The sequence below is a fragment of the Abramis brama genome (genome assembly GCF_963993115.1).
Source record: "Abramis brama genome assembly, chromosome: 22".
Taxonomy (NCBI): domain Eukaryota; kingdom Metazoa; phylum Chordata; class Actinopteri; order Cypriniformes; family Leuciscidae; genus Abramis; species Abramis brama.
The window spans coordinates 10,417,249-10,442,708 of record NC_139984.1 but is presented as its reverse complement, the minus strand read 5'-3'; the positions used below and the strand labels follow the sequence as shown (position 1 = coordinate 10,442,708).

The 25,460-nt window shown below is 37.6% G+C and overlaps 1 protein-coding gene across 1 annotated transcript in view; it reads right to left on the bottom strand.

The window, feature by feature from the left end:
* Positions 1-25,460, bottom strand: part of samd10b (sterile alpha motif domain containing 10b) — a 76,970-nt gene that overhangs the window by 46,686 nt on the left and 4,824 nt on the right. Inside the window, exon 2 of the mRNA XM_084097976.1 lies at positions 3,902-4,080. Within this exon, the coding sequence (XP_083954102.1) occupies positions 3,902-4,080 (179 nt within the window). The remainder of the gene's footprint in view (positions 1-3,901; positions 4,081-25,460) is intronic.

Sequence of the window (25,460 nt, the reverse complement as noted above, 5' to 3'; positions counted from 1 at the left end):
ATAATTACTTTTTTTAACTTAGAACATCATGAAGGAAATATTTTGACAAAGAGCTCAAACTGAGTACAAACTGTCTTTAAATGCAAGTGCAATTGCCTATGGGAAGTATGGGTAACATTTTATGACTCAAATTCCCCATTATATGTTTCAATCTGATATAGTTTACACTATATGTCTTTTCAGTATTAACACATAGTTCTTTAGCTAGCGTTAGCATCAATGTTCTTTGTGTATTTTGAATATATATCAATGGTGTTAGACCAGGGATGGGGAAGTCAGTCCTGGAGGGACACTGTCCTGCAGAGTTAAGATCCAACCCTAATGAAACTCACCTGTCTGTAGCCTTCTAGTAATCCTGAAGACATTGATTAGCTTGTTCAGGTGTGATTAGGGTTGGAGCTGAACTCTGCAAGACAGTGTCCCTCCAGGACCGAGTTTGCCTATTCCTGTACTGCCATATATTGACGTGGATCAGCATGATCGTCTCTGAGTTTTAGAGAGCAGTCTACACAATAATTAATTCCCTTACCTGGCCAACAAAATTACTGGTCTTTATGCTCGTTTTTTTGTCTTCTGGCTTCAGACTTTCTGATTCTTCGGTTGTACAGGTGATGATTTTTCTGTCGTCTCCACTGGTAAAGCACGATAATACATGTGTCTGTTGTTTAATTTGCACTCTTTTTGTCACCAAACAGCGCTATGCTACATTCAGACGTAGCTGCTGCCATCTTACACCAACTGAACGCACATTATCCCTTACTAATCATATGCTTTCACACTTATTACACTGCTACTGACAAAATAAATAAATATGTGGACATATTGATTTGAGCTGCTACAACTGATAACGGAGACTCAAGATGTATTGCATATAAACCAAGAATCTGTGGTGTGATGTGAGAGATATTAAAATAGTACAGTTTCAGTTACCTGGATGGTCTGATATCCAGCATTGCCATGAATGACCAAGAATATTAGAAAATATCAGATCGCTAAATGTTGTGATTGGCCAATCAGGGTCAGGCAGAGAACTGTGTAATAACCAATGTAAAATATTTTCTCCTATTTTCACTTAAAATGCAAAGAAATCAATTCCAGGGCAAATTTCCTACTGTTTTTCGGCAAACTCAACGGTCCTCCGACAAATCTAATCGCGTCTGAATGCGAATGTCTGTGGTATGCAACCACTAACGCTTCTCCTCGTGTGTTTTCTGACCTACCTATGCTACCGTTTGCGCACCAATCTTCTGCATGCTTTCATTTCGTTTCAATATGGATGGTATCCAACGAAAAAACTGAATTATAAAATGAATGAATAGAGCCAAATTGTGGACACTACGAAGGCTGCCCATTTTAATATCAATGTCATGTACAGTACGAAACATGTCTAGATTTCTCTGCTCTTCTCTACTAAAAACTGTCCTCTATCCACCAGTATAATGCATTAAATGCATTACAAATACAATAACAATATGTTCAGATTTAAAAAATCGTGTAGTGTATTCCAGCCTTTAGGCTTACAATGCATTTGAGAAACCCAGCCCAGTCTGTCAATAACATTGTTTAGTTTCAGTATCTATGTAGCCCCTCCTTCTGAAACATGCAATGTGCTCTCTGATTGGTCGGCTGAATCACATGTGTGTTGTGATTGGTTAACTGCGTTGCATGTTTTAGAAATGGGAGTTAAACAGATATAGAGAATTACTCCATTTGGAGTGACTTTTTCAGGCTCAAACAGCAACATTACACACTAAAGAAAGTTGAAAATATAAAAAAACATAATAGGTCCTCTTTAAGAAAAATTAGGGTGCGATAAAACCTTCTGCAGAAACAGAGTTTAAGATAAAGTTTGCTCTTTATTCTAGTTGCCATAACCTTGAATTTCAACAGTTAGCTGTGAGCCTGTGTGTTTGAATACATGCCAGTGACCTTCTCAAATTTACATACACATGCACACACACACACGCACGCACATGCACGCACACAAACACACACACATCCAGCAGCCCTCATGCAATACTGAGCTCATCTGAGCCAATCCTGAGACCAGGACAGATGCATAAAATCTGTTCTATTTAATGTGATTCTCAGAAACCCAGTGCAGCTCCATTCACACACACACATCTCCTCACAGTTCACTGTCAACCGGAAAAAAAAAGATGTTTATCATATAATAACCACACGCTACTGTCAGCCACTCCACTAAGCCTTTGTTTTAAGGTGACATATTACAAAAGGATATTTTCCCAATTCACTCCATTCAAATCAATTATTCGCAACATAACAGACAGAGCGTAAAGAACGTGCTTATCAAATCTGGTAGTTAAAATCATGGGTGAAAATATTTTTTTTTATGAAATAATTATGGGCCTCAAGGTTGATGCATACTAAGAGGGACTAATTAATTTCAAGTACGCCTCTCATTTGTCTCTGGTAATAGAAAAAATATGCGTATTATGATGAGACACTTCAGATCAAGCTTAGCCTGATTCTTGACTAATGGTTCTTATAATGAGATGCTATAATATTCAGACATCAGAGGTGCATTTTCCTCATCATGACAGGTGGAGTATGAGCCTGTTGGTTTTGGTGTGCAGTGGGTAAGAAGGGCTAGCACTGACAAATAGATCAGAGGAGAAGTTTACACATTGCAAATATCATGAAGCTAATGCTGTAAACAAGCAAACGTCTGCATGACCTTCAGAGCTTTGTCCTTGTAAAAGTTAGAAAGAAATACAACCGTTGGCAACCATTAACGGTATAAAGAAGTTAAAAACATGTTATATAGTTCATTGAAATTGAGCACATTGTTGAAATCTCTTCTGAAACGCCAAAGGAAACAGTTAAAGGGGTCATGAGATGAGAAATTAAATTGGCCCTGATCTTTTGACATATAAGAGGTCTTTGTACCATTAAAACATCCTTTAAGTTTCATAGCTTAAAATGTCCTCCTCATTAAAAACAAAGCATTTATTTAATCAAGCGTCTCGTTTTGATATTGCAGTATTTGTGATGTTACACTGGCAAATATATTTGCATATGACCGCCTCCAGAGCAAGACATCGATGAATAGTTTTACATTATCGCACCATAGGCTCCGCCCACTGGCGTTCAGTCGCTTAACGGCTGATATTTGCTTACACTGGATGTGAACGTCATGTCGTGATAAAAGCATATTAGAGACCATTATAATCACTGACGCTGTCTACACTGGATACAGTATACAGATGTGCACTCAGTTTCTGACATACTTCGCTTTGACTCGTCCAGTTTAAACAGCTTGTTTGTGTCTCTGTACAGACTTCAGAAGGATCCCAGTGTCTGAAACAAGTGGATGTTTAATTTTAATGGCTTCATGGATCGCGTCGAAGGATTTTATGTTTGTTCGGATCATTTGACTGCAGATTGTTTTGTAAACTAGGCTCAGTGTAATGGAGAGTTCGCAAATAAACTTTTGTTGATAGTTGAAGCAGCCAGCGGTATTGGATCTGACAGCAGTTACATCACAAACCGTAAGTAAATGATTTCATAAAGCTTTGTCTGAAAATGACGGTTTTATATAGATAATGTTTTCAAACACTTACTCGCGTCAAATAACGAGTTGGCGTTGATACTGTTGTCAATGCACTGACGTTAGCCAATCATAACAGTGACGTATACTGACAAGCCTTAAAGGAGCCGCTCCTTAAAAACTGATCATTTCAGACAGAGAATGAAGGTAGAAAATAATAGTTTTTCCGCATATATATTTGTTTTCTTTTTTTTGTGCAAAAGCTTTACTAATATTATAAGTATACCTCAAGGAACATATTAAAATAATAAAAGAAAATCCATGTCATGACCCCTTTAAGATGGTAATGAGATGTCATTAGTGACTTTCTCTCCTGTGGGGAGTGTGTACCTGTATTCCTTCTGTGCCGGGCTGCTGTAGCAGTTTGACCGTCCTCCTCGTCACCCTCTGCCCGCGTCCTTCATGCCAGGTAAGGTTGCCCCCGGCCCTGCGTGGCAGCTGATAGTTCAGCTCCTCTGCGGAGACTGTGTGGTCCAGCGCAGTCCGACAGAAGCTGAAGCTGGACGCAGCTGTGGAGGACAGATGAAGAGAGATGTTTAGCACATCCCGCCATTTCATACACGGATCATTGTCATCGTTAGACACAGACACGTTTAACTAGTAAATTAGTCAAGTTTTCTAAGCATATGGCACATGTATGATTCAGTGCCTGGCAACCCAACATGCCTAATCAGCAAACATGTGCTCGAAGTCCAGAAAAATAGAAGAATAGACATTAATTCTTCCTCTAAGTGGCCATTGAGGGACAATCTTTAACCCCACCAGATACAGGAGACGGGTGAGGTGTTTCAGGTCATGGACCCGCTGAGCAGTGTGTGTGTGTGTGTGTGTGTGTGTGTATAAAAATGCAAATGAAGCACATCAGTATGTCAGTGTCTGTGTGTGTGTGTGTGTGTTAAAATGCAAATGAAGCACATCAGTATGTCAGTGTCTGTTTGTGATGCCACAACATAATTATCATATACAGGCTCTCCCATGCATACAAAGTATCAGAAGCCACCCACTGTGTAATACTATTAACTTTTTTTTTTTTTTTTTAAGCGTATTATGAAGCAGTATATACTATGCAGTATGCAATAGAAAACATTTCAAACAGTTGCATGCTTCATTGTTGTCACAAAACCTTATCAAAAAAGTTATCATCTTGGAAATAACATTGGTTATTTTGCAGTGAATAAATGGATTTTTTTAATTTATTTTTTTAGATAAAATAATCACACTGGAAATAGAAGGTCAGGTATTCTGCTCATTTAGGCAAATATAAAACCAATGTAAAAACAAAAAGTATTGTAGTATGTTTTACAATATTCAAACTTCACTCACTATTTCAAAATTTCAAGTTTAATTCATTGTGTTACTTGGATTTTCTTTGAAATTATTTGCGAAATGTTCTAGCAATTTCTAAGTGACTGTTATACCATTATTCAGATATTCCATGCATATGGGTAAGTCTAATATTATGTAAAACATGTAAAAAGTGCATTATGATAAAGAATCTCAGGTGAAAAATGTGCTTACGTGTCATCAAAAATAACATGACAATGCAACATAACTTAGTCGCAAAGAAACAGAAGTAGTGACAGATCTTTTGTTCCATTAAACATGAGTGGATGAATCATTCACAATAAGATCTTCAACATGCATTTACAAAACCAGGATGAATTTTCATGTCATGCAGACTTTATTGGTAATAAAAAATAAGAAGCGGTAACATTTTATGTTAAGGTGTCCTTGTTACAGTGTAATTATACATTTATTTACTGAGTGATATTAATTAACAACATACTTACATGCGCAGAAGGCGCTCCTCTTTCTTAGATCTAACTAAATTGAGTTGATCAAACTTAAATAAATTTAATAGATAACACTATTTAAATATTTTAAGTTAGACTCATACTCCTAATTAGACATGTTTAATTAAAGTAAACAAAATTTAAACGTGTCATATCTATGAAGGGTCTGAATAATGTTTTTGAGAGGAGGATTAGTGTTAGGGTTAGTTGTATGTAATTATGCATAATTTACTGTTATTACTACAGTAGGTACATGTTACATACCGTATGTAACAGAGACACTGTAAAATAAACTGTTATCAAAGTTGCTTGCTTAATAGAAATTTCCTTGTTTAAATAAAGCTTCATTCTGCAGAAATAGTACAAGTAGTTTAGTAGTATACCATTCAGAATAATGCTCTCACTTTTCCCTTTCTTCAGTTCACACTCCTGAGCTGCTTTATCCAAACACACAACTGCACATTTAAATAAAATAAAAAACTACAGGTGTGCTTGTAAAGGCCGTTGGTCTTTCTTTTTCTTTTTCTGACCCCTGGCTATCTCTCTCTCTCTTTCTGTGTATCTACCTCTTACATAAGAAAGCTCTTTTTTTTCCAGCATAGCTAATGTGATCAGTGCTACGAGAGCACTTGGTAAGTACAAAATATTTAATGAAGGGTAAAAGATGCTACCAGCGCATATCAGCACGTAAGAGATTAAAAAACAAGTCAGTGAGGAAGAGGAAGAGGGAGCGAGAGATCAAAAGGGAGGAAAGACTGTAAATAATACATTAATGGCCATTCACAAAAACTCACAAAGGGCTGAGGTAGCCCTACACATCTTGGAAAACGTTTTGTTTGTCTGGTTAAGCTGGTCTCAAAGCTCTTTGCATAGAGTCTCATTGCGTGAAGAGCTCGAGCCCATTGTGTTTCAAACAGTGCTGCGGTCGCCGGTACCTCTGTGTTAACCGAAGGGCTATAAAAGCGACTGTGGGAAAATGGAAACTCTGGGAAAAACCGGTTTAGAAGATGCTGACAGCTAAAACAAAAGTGTTTCCACCTATCAAAACCATCCCAAAGGGCAGGTCAAGTTCATAGTGTAATCATGGGGTGATGGGAAAGAGGGATCGTGGAGCAGGAGTCAGGGTTCAGTGATGCGTTTCCTGTGTCTGCTTTTCTCACTGTTCTCTCTCTCTCTCTCTCTCTTTCTCTCTCTCTCTCTCTCTCTCTCGGGCAGTCAGGAAACGAATTACTGCCAATCAAATCCGTGGGAGTCAAAAATTTGAGCTCTCACACACTGAGATGGATGAGAAACACATCCCATCAGTCAAAGAAAGGGGTGTGGCTAAAGACTGTACAGCATCTGTCAGTCATCCATAGGGGGTTGCGGCTAAGAGTTATATTTTCTCTGGATATCCTGCACAATCTACCCATCTGTCCAAATCTCTGTCAGCATTTCAATCAGAGAATACGAACTTCCACTTGGTATCCCAGAAGGAGACACTGGCTGCGAAAAACTGTAAGCGAAAAACAGTACACCAAAAGAATCGTATGTCTGAAATCTTAGTGTTCATAATACAGTAGGCGAAAATTACCCGGATTGTGACTGATCTGAAACAATCTACATAGGCAGTTATGTTCTGGAGTTAATCAATGTTTTAAATGAATCGGTTAAAAGAATAATTCAATGACTCGCCCATGAGCACACGCTGGCTGTATTTAAAATCACCTCATTCAATATTCCCAACATTACTCCAATGAAATAGAGTGAATGATTGAATGAAAATAAGTGAGTGAATTCAGACATTGCGTGTACAAGGGGCAACTAAACCAATGAATTCAGAAAATCATACTAGCATACTAATCTTAGTGTTTTTACCATATCTTTCTATGGCAGAAAAAGAAAGAGTATTATGCTAATATGTGATTCCGAATTCCCAATTGACCCAAATTGAATCAGTATTTTTGAACTATTTGGTTGAGTGATTGATTCAATGACAGTCGACAAGAATATATACATAATAACCTGCATTTCCTGGAATATGCAGTTTGAACTATATATAGGTTTGCAAATACATGCAATACCAAGATCACATTGTTGATTTTGGCAAATCTTTACCAAGAAATAAGTAAGATGAGACATTCTCTGGACAACTGATGACTTTGATACAATGACACTGTGTCTCTTTGTCTTTAAGACTATAGTGTAGATAATGCCGTGGAGACAGTCTGGTGTAATTTTAGGAAGCAAGATTATTTCTGACCCTTCAGAATGTGAACTTGTCCAGAACTGATCTTCAAGTCCTTCAGTGTGAAGAAGACAAAAAGCGTTCTCGACACCATGCACCATCAGAAGAGGGGAGGGGAGGAGACAGAACGGAGAGGTCAAATGTGGACAAAAGTCTGAATATTTTCATTAAATATTCTGGGAGGGAGATGTACAAAGCTCTTTGAGTGCTGATGCAAGGCACTAAACCGCTTTGAAACATGTAATAGAAGACAAAGAAAGAGAGAGAGATGGAAACAGGAGCAAGGACCGTTAAGTAAATGCAGAGAGAGAGAGAGAGAGAGAGAGAGAGAGAGAGAGAGAGAGAGAGAGAGAGAGAGAGAGAGAGAGAGAGAGAGAGAGAGAGAGATGGGATCCAGTGGCAAATGCTTTCGACCCTGAAAAAGAGCCACTCTCCTGCCTGATATGATTGATGGAATGGCTTAGATCTTCTCCTGCCACCGTGGAAGAAGACTAATCATGAAAGTTTCCAAACTTCATTTGACATTTCCTTTCGTTTTTAACAGTCATTAGCAAGCAATTACCCTGTGGTTTAGTGTGGCTTTTGGGAAGGTCATACAGAGCCAAAGCCCAAGGTAAATTACCACAGCACTTTTGGAAAAACTTATTCTTTCCTAAAGAAATAAGTCCTCTTATGAGCTGAATGAACTTTCCCAGAGGCTCCAAGACTCCTTCACCTATCAGCCAAGCTGGCATCTAAGGCACTTGCACTACCTTCATCCCTTCAAAAATGGCACTTTCTTCCTGAAGAACTGGACAGAAAACTAAAATAAATACTTAACATGAAAAAAGAACACTTTAACAAATTATAAATTAATTGTTTTTTGCATATGCACTATGTAAAGGTTTATACACCTATTATCTTTATTATTGCCATTTTTTTGCATAAAATAATACTTTATTATTATTTAATATTTTAGAATAATAGTAATGTCATTAAAACTATGAAATATCCAAATGGAAGTATAAAATTAAATAATAAAATACAAATTGTCATCCTTTGTCTATATTATGCCAAAACATGAGAAACAAATTCAGTGTTTTTATTTTTATGTTTGTGAAAGAAGTCTTGTGTACTCATAAAGCTGAGTAAATAATTTATTTGATCAAAAATACAGTAAAAACAGTAATATTGTGAAATATTATTACAACCTAAAATAACTGTTTCTGTTTTTTTAAATGTAATTTATTCCTGTGATCAAAGCTGAATTTCCAGCATCATTACTCCAGTCTTCAGTGTCACATGATCCTTCAGAAATCATTCTGATATGATGAATATAACAGCATTTATTAGAAATAAAAATCTTTTGTAACATTACATTACATTACTGTCACTTTTGATCAAAGTAAAGTAATCCTTGCTGAATAAAAAAAGAAAAAGAAATTCAAGAAAACTTTTGAATGGTATACTGTGTCAATGTACCATGGTATCGCTATCTGATACCGTCAGAAAAAGCATATAAAATACATCAAAATTACATACAAAGAAAGTGTCCTCAAATTTAAACTTAAACTACAGTTAACATGAACAGGTTAAATAAATATAGCCACAGGCTAATTAAAAACATATTCTTGAGATTACCTTTTCAATATATAAGTCTATTCCATATCAGCATGTCTTCCAGCCATAGTGTGTTCAATCCGTGGTTAGTATTTACCAAGGGGAAGCCCTGCAGGGACAATCTTGAACCCCAGAAATGAAGCATGAAATTATTCCATCTTGACCCAGCTCTAGACAGCAATTCAATCATGTTGAGAAAAATACCGTAAAAATATAAAGTTGTTCTCAAAGAATGTGTTGTGAACTTTCTCATCCATACAAACTAGCTTTAGTACTTAGTAGGCAGGGTGAAGAGTCCCATCTCTCTTTTTTTTTTCACTTCAAGATCTCCAAAAGAAAATTCTTTTGCCATACAAAAGCAAGCAGAGACAACTTCAGGTCTGACGTGAGTTCAGTTTATGTAAATGGTGATTCACGAAGTCGACATAACATGGTTAAACCTTGGACATTTCAGTGAATCTCCAAAGCAAAGCAGCTTTAAACTTGAAGTTTAATTGGTATTTCTAACTTTTCTGTTCAATAAAATGCTAGAATTAGAAATTCAACTTCACTTCACTTGAGGGTTATTCAGTTTCTGGAATATTCAGTAACATGCATTACTAAAATGAGTCTCTCCACACTGCAAACAGTCAATCTGTGGGAGATCAAATTGCTCCGACAGCCAGAAGTTCGACCTGGAACGGAGGAAGATTGACAGAGGAATAACAGGAGATCTCCCGCTGAAAAAACAAGTCTGAGACGCCCTCCATCAACAGACAGAAAACATCATTAAACAAGGAAAACAAACAAACAGTATGAATGTTGATTCATGGATGTGTGTGAATTATTCATGCCCACTGACTGCCTCGTCACGTCACACACAGACCAAACCTTGAAGAGAGAGAGCTATGTTCCCCTATAGCTCCTGTAGCTGTGACGTTTTAAATTATATCCATAAAAGAGATGAGGATTTAATTGTGAATGCAAAAACAAGTGAACATCTGTGGAGTTTGGAGGGAAACTTTGACCTTGTAGGGAAACTTTTTTTTATACAGACTACATTAGCATATTCAGCATCATCTGCATAACAAGAATATTCAAACACTAAATATTCACTTATAAGATCCAGTAGTCCTTCTATTTATTCATAATACTGCAATATTGTATAATCTCCTAACCCTTTCTTTTGTGAATTTGCTGTCTCCGAATGTACTGAATACATCATACACATAATAATAAGAGGAAGGAAAACCACCAATGAGATCTCAGTATAGTTTTCCTCAGGAGAAAACTGTAAAAAGTAATTAGTTGGCTCAACTTAAAAAAAGGGAGGAAACCTGTTGCCTTAAAATTATTGAGTAAATAAACTTCATGTGTAATTGAAAAAATTGAATTGAACTTATTTTTTTTCAATTACCCCTAGCTAATCTTAGTTTCCAGGCCATAATTATTAAATGGATCCCAAGTGTTTTTGCTTCAATACCCATATTTTACATTAGTCATCAAGTGATGACCCAATACAGTCCCATTACTGTGCAAAATATTCATATTTATGCAAATACAAAATGATTAACACATAGGCTGAATAGGAAGACTGACCATTTTGGAAATGCACAAATCATAGAATAAGTATATATTATATTAATCTCTTCAGAAGAGATCGCTCAGATCTACCAAAGTCAGAAATTTCAACTCAAATTCACATCCCATCAAAAGACCCAGTTATCTAAACTATACTATCCACTTTCATTTCATAACTCTTTAAGTCTCATAATATCTATTTTTATTTCTCCCTAAGTAATTTCAGTAGAAACATCAGACACGAATTTGACACACATGATACATATTATGAAACATAACGGACAGCTAAATTAGGTCTCCTGAGCATTGAAAGCAAAAACACCTTCCTCTGGGACAAACATTAAAAGCATTCATCATTGTAAACCATCCAACCATTAGTAAGTAAAAAAAGAAAAATAATTGTACCTTCTATGAAACACTGAATGGCAGCTCTGTATGCCGGAGTAGTGCCGGGCTGAAGCACCATTACCCTCTGCCTCCTCATGGGCCTGCCCCGCCAGCCTACCTTCACCCCAATTCAGCCACGGGAGTCAACCGGCCCGGCCTGCCCACGGCTGGGACCAGAAAGGGCAAGAACAGCCACCATCCAGAGCACAGAGCTCGTTACTGTGCATTTCGAGGTTGTTGAAATAGGAGAGAAGAGCTTACGTATAGTGATCTAACGCCCTGCCGCATATAAACATGTAAAAAATATAAGCCAATCAGATTCTCCTGACAGATCAATGGAGCTAACCTCTACTCTACTGTCCAATGTACTCAACACTGGCTGCATTCAATACTGTATCGACAGTATTGACTTGGGAAGTGTGCGTCTGTGGATGAAAACTCAAAAAAAAAAACTTCATAAATGTCAACTATGATGTGACAGTACCAGTTATAAACAGTGTTTTTAGCTTTGAATGGATAAATGGATAAATTATTTATCCATTTATGAATTATGTACATATGTAGCTGTCAAAGTTAACATGCTAACATGTGTAATTGAATGTGTTTAATGCTGTTATTTCTCTTTCACATTCAACGTATTTCTTCAATGTGACATTGTAACTCTGGGTGATTTCTAAAGCTAATAGGGACATTCAGAGCTGACTCGGTGCTTCTCTTGAATTGTCAAAATGAAGTTACATTATGACTGAAATCATGTCTGTTAGACTATGATCAGTCCCGTGACAGATGAGTTTGGCTCAAATACGCTAAGATTCTAGGAAAACACAGAGTGAAAATTGATACCAAATAAATCAGATATGAATAAAAATCTCTAAAGCCTTTTCTCATTGCAGTGCTGGCATAGTAACAGTTTTTTTTCATTTGTAGGCCACAATGGAGCACTGTAAAAGAATATTTATGATTTTATTAATGTTCTTCAAGATTTTACTTTATGTATTAAGTGTGAGAAATGTCATTTCATTATAGAATTTCATGTGCATTTTGATGATGAATGAAGAGAAGGAAAGAACAACTGAATGAAAAAAGGAAGTAATGAAAAAAGGAAGGAAGGAAGGAATGAAAGAAACACAAATTAATATACAGAAGGAATCGAGGAACAAATGGACAAAAGAATGGGAGGAAAAAACTAAGTAAACTGGGGAGCAGAAGGATGGAAGTAAGGAAGGAACGAACAAATTAAGAAAAGAAAGGATGGACCAAATAAAGGAAGGAACAGAAGGAAGAAAGAAAGGTAGGATTGATGAACTAACCAACGATGAAACAAACAAATTAATAAATGAGACGAAGGAACAAAAGGAGGGAAGGAAGGAACAAATGAAGGAAAAAGGAAAGAAAAGAAAGGATGGGAAGAACAAAGAAACTAATGAACAGAAGAGAAAGGTAAAAGAAGGAATGAACAAATGAAGGAAAGGATATGAAGGAAGTAAAAAAAATAAAGAAGGATGGAATGAACAAAATTAAGGAAGTAAAGAAGGAAGAAAATAAAGAAAATAATGAAGGATGGGAGGTACAAACAAATGAATGAAGGAAAGAAAGAACAAGGGAACAGAAGGAAGAAAGGCAGGAATGAACAAATGAAGGAATGGAAGAATGAAATGGAAGAAAGAAGAATGGAAAGAACAAAATGAAGAAAAGAAGGAAGTGAAATGAAGGAAATGAAAGAAAGAAAGAAAGAAAGAAAGAAAGAAAGAAAGAAAGAAAGAAAGAAAGAAAACGCACAAACAAACAAATGAATGAAGGATGGATATAACCGAAGAACGAAAGAAACAAACAACGAACAAATGAATGAAGGATGGAAGAGAACAGAAGCAAGAAAGTAAAGAATAAACAAATGAAGGAAAGGAAGGATGGAATAAATATAAGAAGTGAGGAAGGAACACAAGAAAGAAACAAAGGGGTTATTAATGACTAAATAAAAATAAAAATAAAGAAGGCTGAAACAATACAAAATTAAGAAAGGAAGGAAGGAAGGAAGGAAGGAAGGAACAGAAGGAAGAAACAGAAGGAAGGAACAGAAGGAAGTAAGGAAAGATGACACAAATCAACAAATGAGAGGAGGAGAGACTCATCTCTGGTCACCAGAGAGAGAATAATAAAAGGACAAACAGAACTCAAGACAGAGAGTGAAAGTAATGAACAACAGAGTACAGCCAAACACACACACTCTCCTACAAACAGCAGGACATCTCAGCTGTGTGTGTGTGTGTGTGTGTGTGTGTGTGTGTGTGTGTGTGTGTGTGTGTGTGTGTGTGTGTGTGTGTGTGTGTGTGTGTGTGTGTGTCTGTGTCTGTGTGTGTGTGTGTGTGTGTGTGTGTGTGTGTGTGTGTGTGTGTGTGTGCGCGCGCGTATGGACTCAGTCTGTCTGTAATTACTGTAGTAACATGCAGGGGTCAGTCCCGGTGCTGAATCTCTCCACAAATGAACTCACCCACATCCATTAAAGACAACAAGCTCCACCTCTTTCTCTTATTCATTTCTCTCTCTCCTTCAACCCTAGACTTTTATGATCATTTTACAGTGTGTTTGGCTTTTTTTCTGCAGCTGTCTGACAGAAAACAAAACAAAAATCTAATTATTAAGTAATGATAAAGAAAATGCCATGTCTCTCATTCAGACTTTTATGTTTAGTTTGTGTTTGGTTTATTTCCTGTTTCCTGTTTCTAGTTTTGTAGTCCTTTTGTAGTCCTTTGGTTCCCCTCTTGTTATCTAGTTATCCATAAGCCTCAGTGTTTGCTGTGTTTGGTTGTCACTTATTCTGTTACAGGGAGAGGTTTTCTTTTTTCTACAATGGAAGTCAATGGGCTCCAATGTTGTTTGGTTACCAACATTCTTCAAAGTATCTTCTTTTATGTTAAACAATAGAAAGAATGTCATACAGGTTTGGAATAACATGACGGTGAGTAAATGATGACCAAATGTTCAATTTGAGGTGAACTATCCCTTTAAATACAATCAAATCATTGACAATATCCTTCATGTCCACACAAACGGGACGAGTTAGTGGTTTGTTCAAATCCAAGAATGAGCAATAGTAATTGCCTTAGCAATTACTCTCCACAGAGATTATTTCTCTCTCTTGTCTCATCCACACAGACAGTCTCGTAAAGAGTAGAAAGGTTATATCTTTATGAACTCACCTAACTCCTCAAAGGACCCAAATGTAATCTCTCTCTCTCTCTGTTTCTGATTGCTGCTCTACGTTCTCCATTCACTGTATTCACTTGCTTTAATTGCCATGTTATCAGACTCTCCCTGACAGCTTTGCCAATTACCCGTCTGCATTGTGTGCTGTCCGGACTGGCCGTTTAGACGCAGAACAGAGAAGAGAATAAAAGCTACTGCACTTTATATTCAGTTTCTATTGAATCTTCTGAATGAACCGTCTCTTCAACTCTTTCTCCAATTGGTGTGTTCTAAATCGTAATTGTCATAATACAGAATACATAATATGTTGAAATGATTATCTCAAAGGTACCATAATGGTTTACAATTTCTGGTGGAAATTTGAAGTGCAGATCCATGCAGACTCTAAAGCTTATGCAGAACTTACACTAGACTTTGAGCATGAGAAATTTCCACGGATTTCCAACCAAACAAGTGATTGGCTGCGTCCGAAACCGCCTTCTCACTTGAGTAGGTACTTATTTTGAATAAGTAATTCACGCTCGCTAAAAAAGTACATTCTATATACAATGAATGTGTGTAGTATGAATGTAATCCAGACGTTTACATTCGCCATGTTGTCATTATCATGTGACCTGCCAGCATCAGTTATGGCACTTCACTGTCATTCATAAATCTTCTCCTGTGGCCTCATGGAATAGTAAAGTGTTCATCGTATGCACACTTCGGAGACCCAACAGAAAAAGTAGGTCAACCGGGTAATTTTTGCCTACTCTTTTATGTGTACTGTGAATTCGAACATACTTCTTTTGTCACATACTGTTTTTCACCTACTAGTAGGGAAGTATGCAATTTGGATGCAGCCAGTGTCTTTATTAGTGACTCATTTAATAATTTACTCAATCTGCTTGTTCAAACACATTGATTCATTTAGGATGACTGTGAGTGAGGCATTTTAATCATTCACTCAACCGATTCCTTCAAACACGTTACTCAGGAATACAAAAGTGACTGTCTTTAAACAGTAAGTGAGTCATTGAAACATTTACTCAAGAAATTCATTCAGGAACAAACAAGTGCATGTCTTTATGAGTGAGACATTGAATCCTTTAATTGAATCATTCAGGAACCAAACACCACTTCTGCTGTGTGTCACATGGAGATGATTGATTCTGCTTTTAAAAATAGTCAAATAGTATTTCTGAAACATATTCTATACAAAAAGATCTACTCACTCAAAATACTATTTAATTCTCAGGGTAATTTTCATAGCGTCTGTCAAATTGAATTATACTGTATATAAACAGACATCTCACAATGTAAAATAGCACCCAACACTTCCAGCATGTAATTTGATTTTCCACTCACATTTCTAAAGGAAGACACATCAACAGTTCATATTTCCACATCATCTTCTGGGAAGTCCATCGTCGTCCAATGATAATTCGTCTCCTATAATTTAATTTGTGGGTTCTTTGATGACTGTATAGTCCGATGCGGGATGCACACTGTCTTTTACAGACAGGGCATATAAAAGATTCTCCTGATTGTCTTCAGGGGGCAGGAACAAGCATGGCCTGCTTTCTCTGATGTCTTTTAGTCAGGCGATGTTCAGTTCTCCTGTCTTCGTAACTTTGCACTCCATTGTGACAAAGTTGCTGCCAGAGCGTGCGATTCACTGCACTAGTTTCCAGGGATGTGGGCTTTATAACACACTTTTTAAGAAAGCCTTTTAGTTGGTCTTTCAGACTCTTTTTTTGGCCTCCTGCAAATCGGAAGCTAAGATGTAATTGACCGTACATTATCTTACGTGCAAGACGACTCACAACATGACTAAGCCATCTTAAGCCACGTTTCCACTGCAGGAACTTTCCCCAGGAACTAGGAACTGGTACTCGGTGTGTTTACACCGCAGGAACCAGGGTCTAAATGAAGTTCTGGGTAAATATCTAATAAAGTCCCTGCTCGCGAGGTAGTACTTTTTCAAAGTTCAGGAACTTTCAGGGGTGGGACTTGGGTGCTGAACATGCTGATTGGTTGAGTTAATGCCGCATTTTGATTGGTTGACGATTGGTTGCGTGCCGTAACAGTCGTCTGCTATTCGAATCAACAATGGAGTTTAAAAAATACGACCGATGGACCGACGACGGGGTTCAGGCTTTATTAAGCTTAAATTCAGAGGATGAAATCCAGAGGGAACTGTAAAGTCGCGCACAGTCCTACGTCACCAGACTATTTGCCTAATCTTCACGGTACTTTAGACCGCGGTGGAAACGCGGCTAGCAACAGGTCTGGGGGAAAAAAAATTCCTGGGACAAATTTCTCCGGGTAATTTCGGTGGAAACGCGGCTTAAGTTGGTAGAGCATTAAAGGCACAATATGTAACTTTTTTGCTTTAAAAATAGCAAAAATCACTATATCTATCCCGACGGTTTCCAACAACTTTCAAACCAGGAGAAATTTGTAATTTAATTCGAAGACACGGCACGTTTCTTTATTTCCGCTTTGTCGCCGTCAATGGCGTCATATCCGCGTTGTCCCTGGTTTCCGCTCGTGCTGCCATGGCAACCAGAGCTATGAACCAGAGCCCTCTGATAGTAACCAAAGCAACAGACGTGGACAAATGTGTAGTTCGCAATGTCTATCTGCACGCTGTTGTTGTTTCGTTCAAACATTATGGACCATGGCAAGCAAACTTTGGATAAAAAAGGAGAACTAAAACGAGAATCAATATCAGCGCGGTGTTTTCGAGATGCCGAGAGCTCCCATAGACAGTATATAAACGAGAGCTCCACGTCCGAGACTTCAACCGTTCCTACATGTACTTTATTAAACAGGTGAGCACATTTACATAAAACTAATCAATGTTATATAGTTCAACAATGATAAAATGTTAGAATATGATCTGTATGTTATTCTAATGTTGATCTAGCTTACTGCTAGTCTCATACAAACTAACACATACATTTCAACACATTCAAATGCAGTTTAGTGTGCTAGTGTAATGTTAGACCAGGTGAAACAGCGCTGCGTTACCTCACAAGTTTAATTTGTCTAATAAACTGACCTGTGAGTAGTAATTCTGCGTGTAGTTCGGTAGAATGAAATGTCCATATTCCTTTTATATCCGCGGGACTCGCGTCGCGTGTGGAGCTGATAGCTGTCTCTTTATATCCCGAACTGCTTCATATCACAGTCATGATAAAAACATTGATGTATTCAGTCATCCATAAACATTATTAGATCGGTCGGCTTGACGTTGACGACAAGATCCATAATTCTTAGCCAATGTTGCGTCATCAGTCTACGCCTTTGTTATTGTAAATAGGTTAGCGACCCCTAGTGGTGAAAAATTCCATACTGTCCGTTTAAGGTTGCTTCTATACTCCAACAGTTGTTTTTTGTCAGGATCTCAATATGTAGCACTCGATCTTGCCATGTCAATTTGAGGATGCGCTGCAGGCATTTAATGTGGAAAGATTCCAACATTTTCAGATGTCGAGCATAGACGGTTCATGTTTCACAACCATACAGGAGGGTGGTGAGGCAGATTGCCTGATAAACAGCAATCTTTGTGTGTATGTAAATTAGTATTGCTGAACACTCTTTTCCTCAGTCTCCCGAATGAAGATAAAGCCTGCTTGATCCTGTGTTGAATATCTTGATCCATGCTACAATCACTAGATAAATAACTGCCAAGATATTTGAAGTGTGGCACTGTGGCAGGTGGGGATTCATGAATAGTAAATACTGGAGGTTTTTGTAGGGGATCCAATGACCATTGGCAAAGGACTTCTGTTTTCTTGATATTCACATCCAAACCCATCCTGCTGTATGCTCTAACAGCAGCTTTAAGAGTGGACTGTAGAGTGGACCTCTTCTGGAGCATGTGACACTAGGGCACAATCATCCGCATACTGCAATTCCAGCACGCGAACCAACTGAAGCTTAGTGACTGCCTGAAACCTCTTGATGTTAAAGAGGTTACCATCCAATCTATAAGCCACTGCAACCCCACTTTCTTCTTCCATCTCTTTATACAGCAGCTTTGTAAAACACAGTAAGAAGATGTTAAACAAGACAGGTGCAAGAACACAATCCTGCCTTACTCCAGTACCTACTGCAAAGTGTGCCAATTCTAGTCCACCCAATGTTACTTTGGCAGTCATCCCATCATGAAACTGCCACAAGATTGTGGTAAACTTTACAGAGCATCCAAAATGCAAAAGCTCATATCAGTTCATATTTCCACATCATATTTTACACATGACAGAAAGATTCTGACTGACAGACAGATTAGACTGACAGACAGGTTCACAGGGTTCAATCTATCAGGGTTTGCTAACTCGGAAGGAGCATTGGCTGATGTCTTTAATGTATTTAATTTTTAACAGTCTTTATTTTTGGTCCAGAGGGGAATTATATAATTCAATACAGCCTCGAACCAGCGAGGGCAAATCCTGAGGGTGACTTTGAAGCTTCAGCTTGAGTTCAAAAACCAAGAGGACTGTTTACTCTGAGCTCGCCTGACAGAGTGTATTTCTCGCTTTCCTCCCTCACACACACTCATGCCAGTATACATCAAATCCTTTCTTATCACAGATTAGGTGGTCTGGACTCTTTCAGAATGGATTATGAAAACAGACATGTTAAAAGGTCAGTGATAGGACCTCACAAACACACACACTCACTCAAGCAGGAGAGAGAACCAATGTGTCACAGCGCAGAGATTAGAGTCACAGAGATAATGCATGACCTCTAGGAAACAACTGATGCCTAGCGATTATGGGAGTGTAAACAAGGAAAACATGAAATGAGAGCAGTAGTCCATCTGATTTAAACACACCTCAGAGCCAGAGAGAGAAAGTAAGACACATACAGGAAAGATGCAACCTTTTTGTTGACATAGGCAGACATTTCACCCAATATTAAAATTAGTGAATAAGCAATAAATCAGCCACACTGAAAAACTAGTTAAAAGTATAATTGGTATACTTGGTATAATTTCCATGTGTATTTCCCTTGAACTTTTTGTCAGTTGAACTCCTATAATCTCAGTTATTTGTCATTATTTTATAAAAGGCACTGAAAAAATGGTAACATCTAAATTAATTGGTTTTTATTGAAATCAGAAAAATATTGAGCATCCCTGAATGAACCAAAAAACATGAATTTATAACTGTTACCTCAAGTCCATCACTTAACATTCAAGTGCAAAAATGAACTCAACACCTGCCAGAACTTTAGCAAAAAAACTCATGTGACCCCTAACAATGGCACCAATGACAATGTTGCAGGCCCCGTTGTTGATATTGCAAATCTTTTTTTAAAATGAACTGCTAATTAATGTAAATTAGCTGACACTTATCATTCTAATCACCTTAATTAAAAGAGGGAGGGTCTCTCTGGAATAACCTGGAGTTAAGCATCTTAATCAAGTCTGTGATCCACTTTGCATATTATTCATGGCATTTGCAAATGTTGGCAAATCCACAGACAAATGTTTGTATGCAACATGCATCAGAAAGTCCCAACACTCTTCTTTATCGGCATCCGTAAAGAACCTTTAACATCCATGAAACTTTTCCATTGTACAAAAGATTCTTTATAGTGTAAAGATTCTTTATAGTATATATTAAAATGTTTTTCGCACTAAGAAAAAAAAAAGTGGTTCTTTTAAGAAATGTTCACTGAAAGGTTCTTTGCGGAAACAAAAATGGTTCTTCTATGGTATATCACTGCGAAAACCACCCTTTAGATCATTTATATATAGGCTGATGGGGTTTATACTGCTCAGGCCCAGTAAAACCTCTACCCTAAATCACCCTGATGAAGCATCTTTACATCAGTCAGCTGTGTAGAACATCAGCCCTACCCTTGAGAAAAAGAAGTAGCAAACTTCTAAAGCTTATTATGGAAATAATATACTTTAAAAGAATACACTAACATGTCAACTGAATGTACTGTTTTCATACACTTATTGTTGCATGTTAATTGCAATTAAATGAAAATGTATCATTGTTTAAATTTATATTAAATGCAATTAGCTAAACTTAAGAGCACTTTTTTGATAACTTATTTCTTTATATGTAATTGCATAATTACATATTGGCTGTTAAAATATAGTTAAAGTTTACTGCCAAATGCACTGACAAGCTTTTATAATAAACTAAAATACACTTTATTTGTAATTTATTGAAACGTGTATGTCATGTATTTAAATATATTTGCAATTTCAAATATGTGTGTGTGTATGTGTATACAATTTAGTACATTTAAAATATGTTACCTTAAAATGTAATTTCGAATAACACACTACATTCAAAATTATAATCATTATGTTAGTCATCATATCAAAATAAATGTAGGCTACTTTAAATCACAACAAAAGATTATTAAAACATGATTTAAACTGTCCTTTTTAATTTGACAATATTACAAAGTGCTCTTTTTAAAAGTTAAGAAGTCATGAAAGTGTACTCTCTTTAAGTGCATTTAAAGGTGCTCTAAGCGATGTCACACGTTTTTTTAGGCTGAAACATTTTTTGTCACATACAGCAAACATCTCCTCACTATCCACTGGCTGCCTGTCCCCTGAACACACTGTAAAAAAAACGCGGTCTCTGTAGACAGCCCAGGCTCCACAAACGGCAACAAAAACAAACTGGCCCAGCCTGGACCACAAAACATAACAAACAGTGTTCCAGCCAATAACCGACAAGAATGATTTGGGGGTGGGGGGGTTAGTGCGCGAGCACATGAAGGGGGGTGTGTGGGGAGTGGAGGAGAGAGAAGCATGAAGAGGGAAGTTAGCTAGAGGAGAGATGTCCTAGACAACGACAGCGGCTAACGTTAGAATTATATTCTCTTGAATTTTGATATGGCCGACACGACCAAAGAGACGACGTTCCGATGAACAAATAGCAAAGAAGAGGGAAAAGGAGAAGGAACGCGCAAATTCCCGAATTTCCATCGGAAAAGCCTGTTTCAGGAAGCACGGAAGGGAGGGGGAGGGGACGGGATGAGGAGGAGGGAGGGTCAGCTAGCCTAGAGTACCTTTAAGTGGTCTTTTATTTTATTAACATTACCTGCAACTACTTTTTTAGATAAAAAATACTAAGATTTGACAAGTGTACATTAAAGGGGTGGTATAATGCCCTTTTCACAAGATGTAAAATAAGTCTCTGATGTCCCCAGAGTGTGTATGTCAAGTTTTAGCTCAAAATACCCCACAGATATTTTTATAGAGCATGCTAAAGTTGTCACTTTTTGAGGGTGAGCAAAAACGTGCCGTTTTTGTGTCTGTTCCTTTAAATGCAAATGAGCTGCTGCTCCCGGCACAGGGGGCGGAGCTTTAAGAGGTTGTGTCCTTTTACCTCACACAGACACACACTGAAAATTTCAAAAACTTTTAGCCTTTTATGTTCAACCCTGAGTCAGACAATGATGGAGAGACTCAAGAAGTGACAACATGTAGACAACATTTCTGAATGTTTAGTTGATGAATTTATGTAGCTTATGTGTAGTTATCTTCTAGTCATTGATTAGCATATTCTGTCTTGATAATCTATAAATCGTGTTCCCAGGGGCGGGGTTATGTAAATTTTTGGGTTGGTGATGTCACTAACCCGGGAGGAATGTCGTGTAGTCCCTACCAGCCGTTTGTTGTAGTCCTTAAAAAGCAATTTATTTAAAAGAAAATGTCTCCCTTTGCTTTGAACTTTGAGCATCGTAACTTGCAGATGTTGTTTATGCTCAAACAGCAACATTACACACTAGCAAAAGTGAAATCATATTCAACCACCCCTTTAAATACAATTAAGTGCACTTATTTTTCACAAGCCCTCGAAGAAAGAATCAAGTTCCTCTAGAGGAAACAAGAACACGTTTTTCTGTTCTCCATTGTGGTATATGTTACAGTGAAGTACCGTGGTATTATCTTCTGGTATCATAACTGTACTGTGCTAACACCAACCATAAAAAATGAATCTAATACAATCTAATAAACTGTGTGGTAAACCTAAATAGCCACCTAATTTTATAATATCCACATCTACAGCCCTTCCAAGGGGTAGATGTTGGAAGGATGTCTGTCATGGATGTCTTCTTAATGGCCAAGCAGTCAGAAAGGGTCGTAAAGAGAACACTGATGTGAAAGAAAGGGACAGAGACATGCAGAGTTAGAGTCAGAGATATGGCCCATGGGTGATATTTTGAGGGACAGGGTGGGATGTGGAGAGCTGTTCATCACACACAGAAACAGAGATGAGAAGAGAAGAGAGCACCCTGGAGTAGAGCTGGATGAGACTGATAATACAGACGTAAAAATCAGTGCAATCAAATAGTGTAATTGCTTTTCGCCACCAGGAGCTGCATCATCTCTTCCTTGTGCCTTCAGCGAGGCCATTGGCCAATCAGAAACCTCTATCACACATGAGGAACAGTCCCAAACCGTTCAGAATTACAGCATAGAGGACTGGTTTATTATTACTATTTAAATGAAGTGAGGTTTAGTTTAGTTTAGAGTTAGATTATTTTAACATATTAATATTCATTTTTTTATGTATTTTTTTATTTACCAATAAGATGCTTTAGAAAACCAACCACAAAATGACAACTAACTTGAATATAGTACACAAGACCATCAATTTCCATCAAATTCAAACCAATTGCATTATCTCTAATTAGCACAACTCTCTCAGTTTCTATTATCTTTTCTCTCCCCGTCTCTTTCTTCAACGTCACCCTCTTTCATCCTTTATCTTTCTCAATCGTGCATTTCTTTCCTTCGAGTAGCACTAATTAACGGAGAGATATTGGACACGGGCCCGTGCACTTGCTAATACAATGGGATGAGAGGAGCTGACAGACTGCCCATTTAAAAAAAAAAAAAAATCAAGAGTGACCACAGTACTGAAGAAATTAAGTACCACTGGGTGGGTGGGGAGAACGAAGATGAGAACACTTGGGATGATGGCGGGGTGGGGTGTAAAGCTTTGCCCTCTGCGAAAGCAATTATCCGTAGCTCACGGGTCGACCCAGCCATCAGTCCTCCCAGCAAATGAAATGGACCTTTCTTCTCCATTCTTCAGCCATCTCTCTGCCTCCTCCTTTCTCTCTGTCCATTTTCTCGAAGATGCTTGTTGATTTAAGCCAAATTGATCCCTCCCGGGTTTTAACGCTTGATCAATCTGTTTAAAGTCCGGGGGGGATTGACGAGTGAATGTTTATTAGACACCTCCCCCTTGCTTTTCCTCCCCATCCCCCTCAATCCCACTATTATTCATAGGGAATCTCAGAAGAGTAGCACTGATCCATAATAAGGCAGCATATGGATGAAGCATGTGATTTTCTAGGATCTATACAGTCTTATGCCTGCTACAGACTGTGTGATTCCAGCAATCCTATAATAAGATCATTACAAATCACACTGTACGACATGGATCTAATAAACTTGGGTGCGACATATGTAGACTGTACGATGATGACACCTACTGAATCGTAGGCTACGACGCAAGTTAGTATAGAAGAATAAAACATCATCATCGTGCGCTAGTGGTAAACAAATAGAGCAACATGAATCACACTTTAGCAATTGTGTTTTTTATGTGCGCTGAAAAAAAGAGGAGGAAGCGAAAGAGGAGAATATGGATGCGGTCATTGCTGGGGAAAAGAGGCCAACTTGGCATGGCAATTTTGCAAATGGAGCTTGAGGAAAGTAGTTTTAAGATTTAGTGCCATGTCATGTTGACCAATATGCCATTTATTGGCCTTATTGATTTAAACAGTGTATTTTAAGCATTATATTTTGCACTAGGGATTTGGAACAAACCTCTAACCAAAAGTGTTAAACTCGACCTGTCTTGTTGTGTTATCAACATTGTTGGGGTGTGGTATTACTTTTCTAACCAATCAGATGGCTGGAAAAAAAAATCCATATATTTACATTGAAGGAACCCAGCAAACATCCCAGCAAGCAATTTTGCATTTAAAAGAAAAGTCTAAAAGCCGTCCAAACACAGCCCAGATGTCTAAAACAAGGCAAAATTTGGGCTGTCAGTGAAGATTTATTAGACGTCTAAACCATAGCCCAAGAATAGACTAGTTATCAATTAGATAACAAAGAAATTAAATTAAATGACTAAAATTGCTTGCTGGGAAGGACCACAATATACTGTAATAGAGACTGGAAGGCTCCTTTATCCTAGACCAGTAAGCAACAGCCTAGCAACCCAGATCAGAATTTTTTATAGGATTGCTAATATAAATACAGTTACGCCCGTTTCACACATACTCCATTTGCAGTGCGTATGCGGTGCGTATTTTTTCCCGTACCCATGTTAACAGGTTAGAGCTTTCACACGGCACGCGGATGCAATCTATTTTTGCTGTGCTGCAAACACTGAATTAAAGTGACAGCGCATTGTTCGTGGTCAAAATGAACACAAATTGACATGAAAATGTAGTAATTTCGTCATAAATGCATTTAATTAAATAAAATGTAGTAATCTCACCATAAATGCATTTAATTAAATATTACTATTTTTCACAGTCATCTTTTTACTTTAAGACCGGGGTAAAGCAAGTAAAACAACATTTACTTCAACAAGGCGACATAATGAACGACACTCGTCTCATTCGTGGAGGTGGAAAAACAAGTTGTGACATGCAAGATTTAAATTATGCAAAAAAAGGCATGAGAATCGGCTGTTTTTGTCAATTTTAAATTTTAATTTAAAATGTTTGCGATTTTAATATAAGTAGCCTACATGGTTAAATATGTTAACACTTGCTTGAACAACTACATATATAATCTATATAGAAGTAATGCACTGAATAATATGTTGTTTAAATTGTTTAAACTTGAATACGTCTATTAAAGTGTATATGTGTACAAAGAGAATCGCACTGGTAACAAAACTTTTTTTTAAATTAAAGTTACTGATAACTTATGAATTTGAAATACAAATAGTGTGTAGGCTATGTGTTTGTGGTACAGCCGCGGATCAGTAACGTACTGCAAACGCATCATATGTGAAAACACTATAGTGCGTGCTGCTCCTGTACCGCATACGCACTGCAACACGCACCGCATACGCACTGCACACGGAGTATGTGTGAAACGGGCGTAATAATTTTT